Source organism: Blennius ocellaris, assembly GCF_963422515.1.
Source record: "Blennius ocellaris genome assembly, chromosome: 14".
Taxonomy (NCBI): Eukaryota; Metazoa; Chordata; class Actinopteri; order Blenniiformes; family Blenniidae; genus Blennius; species Blennius ocellaris.
In genome coordinates this window covers 28,226,175-28,239,214 of record NC_137663.1, presented here as the reverse complement: position 1 = coordinate 28,239,214, position 13,040 = coordinate 28,226,175, and the positions used below count along the sequence as shown (strand labels likewise).

Sequence of the window (13,040 nt, the reverse complement as noted above, 5' to 3'; positions counted from 1 at the left end):
TCCAAGGAGGTTGTTTCATCATGTTTCTTCTGTGGCGCGACGAAGCCATCCTGTCCTCACCTGTCCTCACCTGTCCTCACCTGTCCTTACCTGTCCTTACCTGTCCTTACCTTCCCTCGGCATATGAAGCAAGGCTTCATGGGAACTGTAGGGAGAACACCTGAGGACAGAGCACGGTTAGCATTAGCATCATTAAAGACGACAGCAGCGGGTTTGAACAACGCCTCTTTTATTCTGGCATCTTTGAAAACGACTCCAGCGACGGCAGTTTGAGACTGAACAGTGAAGACAAATGGAAAAAGTGACGTTTCCCGCGGCTAAAAGAAATGCTAACACAACAAGATCAACCTTTTTTAACGTTTTAACGAAAAGCCAACGTCTTGTCGTAAACATTGCTTGGCCGCCGCCGCGTCTCCTTCCTGTTCCACCAGGGGGGGTTGTGAGTCGCTCTGCACCTTCCGAGTGGAAAATCAAAGAAAAGCAAACAGAGGAACACAAATCTCCAGACGACACACGTGGACAGAATGCAAAGACCTCGTCTGATGGTCCTGATGGCCCCGGTGGCCCCGGCGGCCCCGGCGGCCCCGGCGGCCCCGGCGGCCCCGGCGGCCCCGGCGGCCCCGGCGGCCCCGGCGGCCCCGGCGGCCCGACGGCCAAACACAAAACAAGGTGTTCACTTCGTACATGCTGACTCAGAAAATCTCGTTTTTTTTTTGCAGTCTGAGTATAAAAACACATGGAAATCGATTATAAAAGCTGTTTCCTGTTTGTTATTTACATTTTCAGCCGTAGAAAAACACGTTTTTGTTTTAAAGTCAAAAAACAAACTGCAGCTTTCGCAGTGACTCCCGACGGAGGAAGTTTGTGGGCCGACGCTGGAAAAGGACGACGACGTCGTATCCAACGTCTCGTCAGCTTCACGCGTTAGCATGACGCTAATTCAGCTTCACGCGTTAGCATGACGCTAATTCAGCTTCACGCGTTAGCATGACGCTAATTCAGCTTCACGCGTTAGCATGACGCTAATCGCAGCCGTTTGTTTTTCAAGGCTGCAGAAGGAGTTTTGTTCAGATCGCGGTTTCGCCCAGTGAAGGTAAAAATGTCTCGGCTAGCTTCACGCTACACTCGCTAGGCTCGCGATGCTAACGGTGCGCCGCTACATCAACATTAATTAAGCAAAGTCCATCTTGTTTGAACTTTAGGTTTTCAAGTCAAGTTACATTTTTTACTGTTTTGGATGTTTTGAGTTCTTTTGTTCTCAAATAATCTTTATTTTTGCAATTTTAACTGTTTTAGCCATTTTTAATATTTAGTATTTTATATATATATTTTATCTGCTTTTATCTGAATTCTGACATGTTGACAGTTTTTCCTTCTGTTTCAGTGTTCAGTTATTTTAATCACTATTTAACATCTGAGCCGTTTTAACACTTAAATTCACTAAGTTCACCAATTTTGGTGACTTCTGTCATTTTAGCAGGTTTCTCCCCCCCCCCCCCCCCCCCCCCCTTTTTTTCTTTCAGGCATTTGACCTGTTTCAGTTTATGACTATTTTATAAATGTTAATCTTATTGACCATTTTTGGCCAACTAAATTTTTTACCATCGGTTTGAACAAATTTTGCTGCTTCAGATTTCTTTTAAAGCGTTTTAAACTAGTTAGCGGACGTTAAAGACCAACAGTCCTTTAGGAGAGTCGGGGGCGTCACGGTGGGGGGGGGGGGGGGGGGGGGGGGGCAGTGGGGGGGGAGGGGGTGTCCATGGGGGGTAAAGACCGGAGCTGAGTGTCTTTGCATTCGTACAGAAGGAAGCGTTTTGTGGAGGAACTGAAATGTTTCGACAAACAAAGTCTGATGTGCTTGTTTTGCCACGAGTGCATTGATGTAAGGCACCGTCCACCCCGGAGCGGGGGGGGGGGGGGGGGGGCCGGAGCGCCCCCCTGGGGGGGGGGGGGGGGGGGGGGGGGGGGGGCTGGTTCATCCATATTCTTAAAAACGTCCCAGAAGCAGAGACACATATTGTCCTCGGTTCCGTCTGTGAGCGACGCTTCACCAGGAGAACGACGGTTCCACTGCTGGTTCTGTTGTCGACAACCAGGTACACCAGGCTGTGTGTGTGTGTGTGTGTGTGTGTGTGTGTGTGTGTGTGTGTGTGTGTGTGAGACACAAAGACTGATGGTTGTTAAAAGCTAAAGCTCTCAGTGTTTTTTAATGAAAAAGTTTTTAAAACTTCTCCACCGGTTCTGTTTTTATAATGAATCTTCAGGCACCTGCCACGTTCTCCACGGTTCTCCACGGTTCTCCACGGTTCTCCATGGTTCTCCACGGTTCTCCACGGTTCTCCACGGTTCTCCACGGTTCTTCAAGGTTCTTTAAACAACTTCACAGGAAATCAGCAGATCGTTCACATCGGACATTTGGCACCGTTCAACAGTGTGTGTGTGTGTGTGTGTGTGTGTGTGTGTGTGTGTGTGTGTGTGTGTGTGTGTGTGTGTGTGTGTGTGTGTGTGTCCATCAGCTCTTGCAGACTTTCAGTCAAAGGTTCCGTGAGGCTGCTGGTCCATCGGGTCCGGCTTCCTGCCGGGGTCTGGGGGGTCTGTGGATCTCGTTGGGGTCCGGGGTCTCAGCGGGGTCCGGGGTCTCGGCGGGGTCCGGGGTCTCGTTGAGGTCTGGGGTCACGGTGGGGTCTGGGATCCGGGGGGGTCTAGAGGCAGACGTTGTTGCTGATCTGGCAGGTGGACCCGGTCCCGGCCTGGGACAGGAAGAGTCTCCCGTTGGGACAGACACAGACCTCGTAGACCGTCTGCCGGGTCCCGGAGGACGAGGAGCTGCTGGAGGCCCTCCCCTCCGGGAGCCGCATCAGGCGGATCCTCCGGGCGTCCAGGGAGATCTGGGGGGGAAGAGGGGGGGGGGCACCATGAGACCCGGGACAGGACTTGGACCCGGGAAAGGACCTAGAACCAGGACAGGACCTGCACCCGGGACAGGACCTCGACCCGGTACAGGACCTAGAACCAGGACAGGACCTCGACCCGGTACAGGACCTAGAACCAGGACAGGACCTAGACCCGGGACAGGACCTCGACCCGGGACAGGACCTAGAACCAGGACAGGACCTAGAACCAAGACAGGACCTAGACCCGGGTCAGGACCTAGACCCGGGACAGGACCTCGACCCGGGACAGGACCTCGACCCAGGTCAGGACCTAGAACCAGGACAGGACCTAGACCCGGGACAGGACCTAGACCCGGGACAGGACCTAGACCCGGGACAGGACCTCGACCCGGGACAGGACCTAGAGCCGGGACAGGACCTCGACCCGGGTCAGGACCTAGAACCAGGACAGGACCTAGAACCAAGACAGGACCTAGACCCGGGTCAGGACCTAGAACCAGGACAGGACCTAGACCCGGGTCAGGACCCACCTCTCCGTCTTTGGACTCCAGTCTCAGCTCGTTCCGGCAGATGGCCTGGATGTCTCCGGCCTCGGCCAGGATCTGGACCCCCTTAGGAGCCTCCATCATCAGAGACCGGGTCGGGGACTCCAGTCTGGGGGGGCGGAGCACAATGTTAGCTTGGTTAGCACAGTGTTAGCTTGGTTAGCACAGTGTTAGCTTGGTTAGCACAATGTTAGCTTGGTTAGCACAGTGTTAGCTTGGTTAGCACAGTGTTAGCTTGGTTAGCACAGTGTTAGCTTGGTTAGCACAGTGTTTGCTTGGTTAGCACAGTGTTAGCATGTTTCGCTCTAAAATCTCAGCTGATGGATAAACGATGTCTTTTTAATTATTAATTCACAGATTCATGAGATCGTTTTTCAACATAACATGATCCTGGTCTGGACCGGATCCTGGTCTGGGTCAGATCCTGGTCTGGGCCAGATCCTGGTCTGTACTGGATCCTGCTCTGTGCCGGATCTCCAGACCATGGGGGGCAGTACCAGGAACCGTCTCCAGACCTGGATATGAGGTGGAGGATGGATGGATTCATGAAGACGAGGTACGTTTCCACGGCAACCATTTCAAGTGAAAACCTTGGTAGTGTTTCGGGTTTGTTTCCATGGAAACAGAGTTCAGAGACACTGGAAACCCAACTGTGGATGTTTTTGGTTTTTCCTGTTTAAAAGTATTGAGAGGCGATTTTATAATCATCTTTATTGGTGTAAAACATGAAAACGACTGTTTGAAGGCTTTTCTTCACTGTTAGCACAATTAGCACATTAGCATGATTAGCATGTTAGCATCAGGGTGGACTCACCGCAGCTCCTTGAACGGCTCGGCGCGGACGTGTGGCGTCTCCAGAGATTTACTGAACACGGCTCCTTCAGCCCCTGAACACACACACACACACACACACACACACACACACACACACACACACACACACACACACACACACACACACACACACACACACACACACACACACACACACACACAGACACACACACACACACACACACACAATCAATGGACATTATCAGTGGGACTGGTGCGATCGATCAGCTGATCGGGCGGGTCAATCTCCTGCTGACACAGTGAGAGACGTTACAGTGAGAGACGTTACAGTGAGAGACGTTACAGAGGAGAGACGTTACAGAGGAGAGACGTTACAGTGAGAGACGTTACAGTGAGAGACGTTACAGAGGAGAGACGTTACAGAGGAGAGACGTTACAGTGAGAGACGTTACAGTGAGAGACGTTACAGTGAGAGACGTTACAGAGGAGAGACGTTACAGTGAGAGACGTTACAGTGAGAGACGTTACAGAGGAGAGACGTTACAGAGGAGAGACGTTACAGTGAGAGACGTTACAGAGGAGAGACATTACAGTGAGAGACGTTACAGAGGAGAGACGTGAGGAGACGTTACAATGAGAGACGTTACAGTGAGAGACGTTACAGAGGAGAGACGTTACAAGTTGTGAATCACTGAACGGAGCTGCTTCAGTTTCACCTCACCCTTCCTCTAACCAGCTAGCTAACCCTTCCTCTAACCAGCTAGCTAGCCCTTCCTCTAACCAGCTAACTAACCCTTCCTCTAACCAGCTAGCTAACCCTTCCTCTAACCAGCTAACTAGCCCTTCCTCTAACCAGCTAGCTAACCCTTCCTCTAACCAGCTAACTCACCCTTCCTCTAACCAGCTAACTAACCCTTCCTCTAACCAGCTAACTCACCCTTCCTCTAACCAGCTAGCTAACCCTTCCTCTAACCAGCTAGCTATCCCTTCCTCTAACCAGCTAACTAACCCTTCCTCTAACCAGCTAGCTAGCCCTTCCTCTAACCAGCTAACTCACCCTTCCTCTAACCAGCTAGCTAACCCTTCCTCTAACCAGCTAACTCACCCTTCCTCTAACCAGCTAACTCACCCTTCCTCTAACCAGCTAGCTAACCCTTCCTCTAACCAGCTAGCTAACCCTTCCTCTAACCAGCTAGCTATCCCTTCCTCTAACCAGCTAACTAACCCTTCCTCTAACCAGCTAGCTAGCCCTTCCTCTAACCAGCTAACTCACCCTTCCTCTAACCAGCTAGCTAACCCTTCCTCTAACCAGCTAACTAACCCTTCCTCTAACCAGCTAACTCACCCTTCCTCTAACCAGCTAGCTAACCCTTCCTCTAACCAGCTAGCTAACCCTTCCTCTAACCAGCTAGCTATCCCTTCCTCTAACCAGCTAACTAACCCTTCCTCTAACCAGCTAGCTAGCCCTTCCTCTAACCAGCTAACTCACCCTTCCTCTAACCAGCTAGCTAACCCTTCCTCTAACCAGCTAGCTAACCCTTCCTCTAACCAGCTAGCTATCCCTTCCTCTAACCAGCTAACTAACCCTTCCTCTAACCAGCTAGCTAACCCTTCCTCTAACCAGCTAGCTAACCCTTCCTCTAACCAGCTAGCTATCCCTTCCTCTAACCAGCTAACTAACCCTTCCTCTAACCAGCTAGCTAGCCCTTCCTCTAACCAGCTAACTAACCCTTCCTCTAACCAGCTAGCTAGCCCTTCCTCTAACCAGCTAACTAACCCTTCCTCTAACCAGCTAGCTAACCCTTCCTCTAACCAGCTAACTAACCCTTCCTCTAACCAGCTAACTAACCCTTCCTCTAACCAGCTAGCTAACCCTTCCTCTAACCAGCTAACTCACTCTTCCTCGTCCATTCACAACTGAGACATTGATGGAGTGAGGAAGAGGAGGAGGGATGAAGAGGACCCCCCCCCCTCAGCACCAGCTGACAGTAACGCTAATGCTAAAGCTCAAGCTCTTCAGGCAGGTGGTCATAATGTTTGGGTGAATAAGCCTGCAGGTGTCTTTCTGAGAGATGACTCTCGCCCCCCCCACCCCCCCCCCCCCCCCCCCTCCTCTCCTCCTCCACTGTAACTCTGGAGTGTCTTTTATGGTCTTATTACGTCTTAACGGCGTCCACTCGGCGCAGAGAGCGAGCTGCAGATAAAAGTGCGGCGGCGGGGGAGGGGTGATATATCACCCGGGGCGGCTGAAGCTTTGACACGACATAAAGATGAAGATCATCCAGGTAGTTTTAGAGAGAGACATTTCCTGAAGCGCGTAGCAGCTGGCGGTGCTCCGTGTGAGGTACCAGGCCGGACCGGGCTGAACCAGACTGAACCAGGCCGAACCAGGCTGAACCAGGCTGAACGACACTGTACCAGGCCGAACCAGGCTGAACCAGGCCGAACCAGACTGAACCAGGCCGAACCAGACTGAACCAGGCCGAACCAGGCTGAACCAGGCCGAACCAGACTGAACCAGGCCAAACGAGGCCGTACCAGGCTGAACAAGGCCGTACCAGGCTGGACAAGGCCGTACCAGGCTGGACAAGGCCGTACCAGGCCATACCAGGCTGAATGACACGTCAAGATCCCAAATTCCACGTTCAATGCTGGTGTCAGATCGAGCAGCTAAAAATACTTGCAAATGCAAACGTGTCAGTTAGCGAGTCGGAGCGTTCAGATTAGCGAGTCGGAGCGTTCAGATTAGCGAGTCGGAGCGTTCAGATTAGCGAGTCGGAGCGTTCAGATTAGCGAATCGGAGCGTTCGCCCAATAGAACGTCTGAGACCTGGAAATGTGACTCAACTCTTTAAGCATCATGACCAGTTTCCAGCGAGGGCTGTGATGCTGTCGGTTCTTTTGTTTGAAGAAAGAACAGAAGATGAGTTTTGTTCTCACTGATCCCTGATTGTCTCTGCAGGATATGAAAGCGCGCGGCGCGGCGCGGCGCGGCGCGGTGCAGCGCGGCGCGGCCCCGTAACGTAGACTGGTAATTACACAGCGAGCATATGGAAGCACAGCACTGATGACAGTGAGGCTACAGACACTCCAACTGCCTCCCTGTCCTCACCTTGGTTTTCCTCTTCGTACCGAGAGACTCTGACCGACCGCCGTCACCAAGGCAACGGGACTAACGACGTAATGGAGGAGTTTAATTACAGACAGGAAGTGGAGCTTCTGCTGAGCAGGAAGTGGATGATCGTCTGCCTATTAAACACCACAACGTTCCACAAGACCATCTCAGCCAGTCGCATTAGCATTAACTCTTCAGCATGAACACTTCAGCATTAATGCTTCAGCATTAACACATCAGCATTGACACTTCAGCATTAACACTTCAGCATTAATGCGTCAGCATTGACACTTCAGCATTGACACTTCAGCATTAACGCTTCGGCGTTAACACTTCAGCATTAACGTTTCTACCGTCATCACTTTTTAGTATTTTGGAAAGAATAACTTTTTTTCTTAAAAAGGGAACAAATTCAAGAGGTTGGTTCATTTCTTCTGTTGTGACTCATCCTCTCATCACTTCCTGCTTGTTGTGACTCATCCTCTCATCACTTCCTGCTTGTTGTGACTCATCCTCTCATCACTTCCTGCTTGTTGTGACTCATCCTCTCATCACTTCCTGCTTGTTGTGACTCATCCTCTCATCACTTCCTGCTTGTTGTGACTCATCCTCTCATCACTTCCTGCTTGTTGTCTCATGACGATCTGCTGGGAACTCGTCGTGTTTCTGACCAGACTGTAAACGACGGTTGAAAGACGGCAGCATGCTAACAGCTGCTGCAGCAGACACCATTCTAACAGCCGCTGCAGCAGACACCATGCTAACAGCCGCTGCAGCAGCTAATGTACACGTCGGCCTTTCCGTGTTTCTTCTTCTGCCTCGATGTTTCACTGCCGTGGACGACGCTCGAGTTCCAATCAAGGATAAACATGAAAGAAGAGTCACTTCAAAGGGTTTGATCGTCCCGGGGCCGGAGGAGAGGAAGCGGCGTTGCTCACCCGTCACTCGGAGCCGCTCGGCGCCGACCACCACTTCCTGCTCGTCGGCGGAGAACAGCAGCTTCCCCGCGTTGGACTTCACCTCGAACATCTTCCCGCGAGCTTTGAAGCCGCTGGATCCTGGAGAGCAGAAGAGCAGCGGACATCTTGAACGTTCACACGGTTTCCTCTTGGCTTCCTGCTGATCAAGAGCATCTTTACAAACGTTTGATGGAAACAAACCAAAGAATAACTTGATTTTAAAAAGAATTCAGAGTTTCAGCCCTCGACCTTCGACCCTCCATAACTTCTAATGGCTATAAAAAAACACATAATGGTGCAGAAATGCAGTAAAAAGAGCCGTTGCATCACAGACAGACACTCGCCAGAATAAAAGCTTTACTGAGGAATGAAACCTTGAGAGCAGAACTCTTCTGCTGAAACAACCACAAACTGTTTCCTGCTTTTAAAATCCGGTCCGGTGAATCAAGAGTCCAGAATCCTGCCAGGAAGTTGTAGTGAGAGCGAGGATCCGCGGTGCCGCCACTGACCTCCTAGCTTGAAAATGGTTTTCACAATAAAGTTACAACCAAATCTCTTGCTCTATTCATGTAACAGGCCTTGAGGTGGCGCTGTGACGGCCACAGAAATACACCAACAGAATCCTCCTGCCGCTCTTCGTCAAATCAACCTGCATCAGTCGCGTCTGCAGCGCCGCCTGCAGGACGCCGTCCGCCATGACGGGACGCCGTCCGCCATGACGGGACGCCGTCCGCCATGACGGGACGCCGTCCGCCATGACGGGACGCCGTTCAACCTCGTGAAGGTTCCACAGTAAGAAACACGGTTTAATAGAAGAAGACCATCATGTCCTCTGCATATTGTCAGGGTCGTGGAACCTTTCACAATAAAGCGCCGCTGAATGAGTCTCACCTGTGACGAGTTGTGTGAGCAGCTGGTTGTTGCTGTTGACGATGTTGACCGACACGTTTCTGGACGACTGCAGGAAGAGTGGACGTCCCTGAGGAGACATGGCGTTACTCACTGTAATCTATTACTTACAGTAATCCTTACTCACTGCTGCCTGTGGGCGGCGCTACTGTGACTTCAGGGATTTAATACTTTCAGTAATCTATTACTGTCAGTAATCTATTACCCTAACAACAGTGTGGACGTCTCACCGGTCTGGACTGGATTTCTTCCAGTAATCTATTACTGTCAGTAATCTATTACCCTAGCAGCAGTGTGGACGTCTCACCGGTCTGGACTGGATTTCTTCCAGTAATCTATTACTTCCAGTAATCTATTACCCTAGCAGCAGTGTGGACGTCTCACCGGTCTGGACTGGATTTCCTTGGCGTACAGCGGCTGCAGGAACTCGGAGTCGCCTTCCAGCTTCAGGCCCTTTTCTGTTATTCTCAGGTTTCCCATCCCGTCCTGTTGAAGACAAGGACAGACAGTCAGCTCATGTCCCGTCCCACTCACACATGTCCCGTCCCACTCACACATGTCCCGTCCCACTCACACGTCCCGTCCCACTCACACATGTCCTGTCCCACTCACACATGTCCCGTCCCACTCACACATGTCCCGTCCCACTCACACATGTCCCGTCCCATTCACACATGTCCCGTCCCATTCACACATGTCCCGTCCCACTCACACATGTCCCGTCCCACTCACACATGTCCCGTCCCATTCACACATGTCCCGTCCCACTCACACATGTCCTGCAGGAACCTTATTAAACTCCATATCCACAGCTCTGATGAAGAATGTGATTTTGTGAAGTTTGTGTTTTTAAACTTTGCTTCAATATTTCTTCACGTCCTTTCATCTTTAGTGCTTTGAATAAATGAAAAAGTGTCTTTGATGACTCTTGATAAACAAATATCAAATCAAATATTTACGATCAGAAGAAACTGATTGGAGCCGACAAACAAACGAACGCTGGCCGTCAGGTTCCTCTGGAGTCTCTCCACAGGTCAGTCTCTCCACCGGTCAGTCTCTCTACCGGTCAGTCTCTCCACAGGTCAGTCTCTCCACAGGTCAGTCTCTCTACCGGTCAGTCTCTCCACAGGTCAGTCTCTCCACCGGTCAGTCTCTCTACCGGTCAGTCTCTCCACAGGTCAGTCTCTCTACCGGTCAGTCTCTCCACAGGTCAGTCTCTCCACAGGTCAGTCTCTCTACCGGTCAGTCTCTCCACAGGTCAGTCTCTCCACCGGTCAGTCTCTCTACCGGTCAGTCTCTCCACAGGTCAGTCTCTCTACCGGTCAGTCTCTCCACCAGTCAGTGTCTCTGGAGTCTCTCCACAGGTCAGTCTCTCCACCGGTCAGTCTCTCCACCAGTCAGTGTCTCTGGAGTCTCTCCACAGGTCAGTCTCTCCACCGGTCAGTCTCTCCACCGGTCAGTGTCTCCGGCCCAAACATTTCCTATCAACTTCATCTTGTTGTTGAGTGACTGACGTGTGAATGCAGCCGCCTGCAGGCGCAGCACAGCGGAGAAGAGACGGCGGCAGGATGGCACCGCCACCACTACACACTGGTACCGGTATCGGTGTCGGAGTCGGTATCGGTGATCGGTGTCGGTGTCGGTGATCGGTGTCGGTGCCGGGATCGGCGATCGGTGTCGGTGTCGGTGTCGGTGCCGGTGGCGGTGATCGGTGATCGGTGCCGGTGCCGGGATCGGTGATCGGTGTCGGTGTCGGTGCCGGTGATCGGTGTCGGTGATCGGTGCCGGTGTCGGTGTCGGTGCCGGTGTCGGTGATCGGTGCCGGTGATCGGTGTCGGTGTCGGTGCCGGTGCCGGTGATCGGTGTCGGTGATCGGTGTCGGTGGCGGTGATCGGTGCCGGTGATCGGTGCCGGTGCCGGTGTCGGTGCCGGTGGCGGTGATCGGTGTCGGTGCCGGTGCCGGGATCGGTGATCGGTGATCGGTGTCGGTGTCGGTGCCGGTGATCGGTGTCGGTGATCGGTGCCGGTGTCGGTGTCGGTGCCGGTGGCGGTGATCGGTGTCGGTGCCGGTGCCAGGATCGGTGATCGGTGATCGGTGATCGGTGTCGGTGTCGGTGCCGGTGATCAGTGTCGGTGATCGGTGTCGGTGTCGGTGCCGGTGGCGGTGATCGGTGTCGGTGCCGGTGCCGGTACCGGTGCCGGTACCGGTGCCGGGATCGGTGATCGGTGTCGGTGATCGGTGATCGGTGTCGGTGTCGGTGTCGGTGATCGGTGTCGGTGCTGGTGCCGGTGATCGGTGTCGGTGTCGGTGTCGGTGCCGGTGTCGGTATCGGTGTCCAGTTCCAGGATGAATCTGTGTTTGTTGCCAGTGAACTGTAGACGGTCTGAGTCCCACTGAACGTCGAGGATTCCTGTTTGTCTGCAGCGTCTCCAGTGTTTTACAGTTTGTCGTTTGGCTGCACAGATAATTAGTTGCCGGGAGACGAATAAAGTGGAAGTGGCCGTATTTTAAGGGGACGCGACGCGGCGTTGATTCATTAGTGGTGAAGACGTTGAGACCTTGAAGAGTCACGACGGTTCTGGAACAGCGATCCCACTGCAGAGTTACTCTGCTTATTGGAATGGTTGGAGGAAACCGTGTCCTTCTGTCTTTGAAGGAAACTTTCCTGGTTTCCTGAGACTGGAAAGAAGCGTGAAGACAGACGTGGGGTTGGACATTGTCCACTGGTGTGGAGGCGCTGCGTCCCCCAGTGGACAGGAAACAGCCAGCAGAGCGAAGTGGCGCCGTTCTGCAGGGATCCGGTGAAAACTCACTTATTACTCACATGTGAGGACGTCCAGTCTGTCCTCCTCACGTATTCACGTGTTTGTCTCCGTCCTCCCGGTGGGCCGCGGTGCCATGTGGCGGAGAACTAACACATTTACTTTCAGAGAGGCAATATTTCTCTGGATGTGCCTCGGGCTATAAGTCGATTTCCTCCCTCTTTAATGTATTTTTCCACTTTGGTGAAAATGTGAAGACGACGCAGGAAGTCTGTCGTCGTCTCTGGACGGCGCGGCGTCCTGCTGGACGGCGCGGCGTCCTGCTGTGAGCTGGATCGTCTCATAAACTCTACAGTTGAAATAAAACGGGAGCGTCACCCAATGAACTCATGAACAAACAGATTCACCCTCAACGTCACGACAAGAGAAAAACAACAGGTACAATAGATTTTATTTTTGTATTGTATTATTTTTGTATATTGCTATTTTTGCTATACTGGATTTTCATTCAAAGTAATTATGAAGTAATATATTCATTGTGTTCAGAGAACTTCCTCCTGCTGCACACCCTGTTTTCATTCGTTCTATGTTTCTATGACATGGACATAGAAGGAACCAAACAAAACTAGGATTACAAAAAGGGAGGAACCCAAACCAAAGCTTTGATCTTCAGTCATCAGCCAGAACATTAAGACCAGGGATCTCCAGGTTCTGTCTGCAGACGTCAGGCTCTACTGTGGACCCTCACCACTGTGGACCATCACCACTGTGGACCCTCACCACTGTGGATCCTCACCACTGTGGACCCTCACCACTGTGGACCCTCACCACTGTGGATCCTCACCACTGTGGACCATCACCACTGTGGACCCTCACCACTGTGGACCATCACCACTGTGGATCCTCACCACTGTGGACCGTCACCACTGTGGACCATCACCACTGTGGACCGTCACCACTGTGGACCCTCACCACTGTGGACCGTCACCACTGTGGACCCTCACCACTGTGGACCGTCACCACTGTGGACCATCACCACTGTGGACCGTCACCACTGTGGA

The 13,040-nt window shown here is 52.3% G+C and overlaps 1 protein-coding gene across 2 annotated transcripts in view; it reads right to left on the bottom strand.

Moving 5' to 3' along the window:
• Positions 1–2,189: 2,189 nt before the first annotated feature.
• sgcd (sarcoglycan, delta (dystrophin-associated glycoprotein)) overlaps positions 2,190–13,040 on the bottom strand; it is a 125,378-nt gene continuing 114,527 nt past the window's right edge. For both annotated transcript variants that reach the window (XM_080508263.1, XM_080508262.1), the window contains 6 exons: positions 9,601–9,702; positions 9,199–9,286; positions 8,287–8,406; positions 4,254–4,326; positions 3,425–3,548; positions 2,190–2,888 (listed from right to left, as the gene is read on the bottom strand). In XM_080508263.1, the coding sequence (XP_080364389.1) occupies positions 2,703–2,888; positions 3,425–3,548; positions 4,254–4,326; positions 8,287–8,406; positions 9,199–9,286; positions 9,601–9,702 (693 nt within the window). In that variant the 3' untranslated portion in view covers positions 2,190–2,702. The remainder of the gene's footprint in view (positions 2,889–3,424; positions 3,549–4,253; positions 4,327–8,286; positions 8,407–9,198; positions 9,287–9,600; positions 9,703–13,040) is intronic.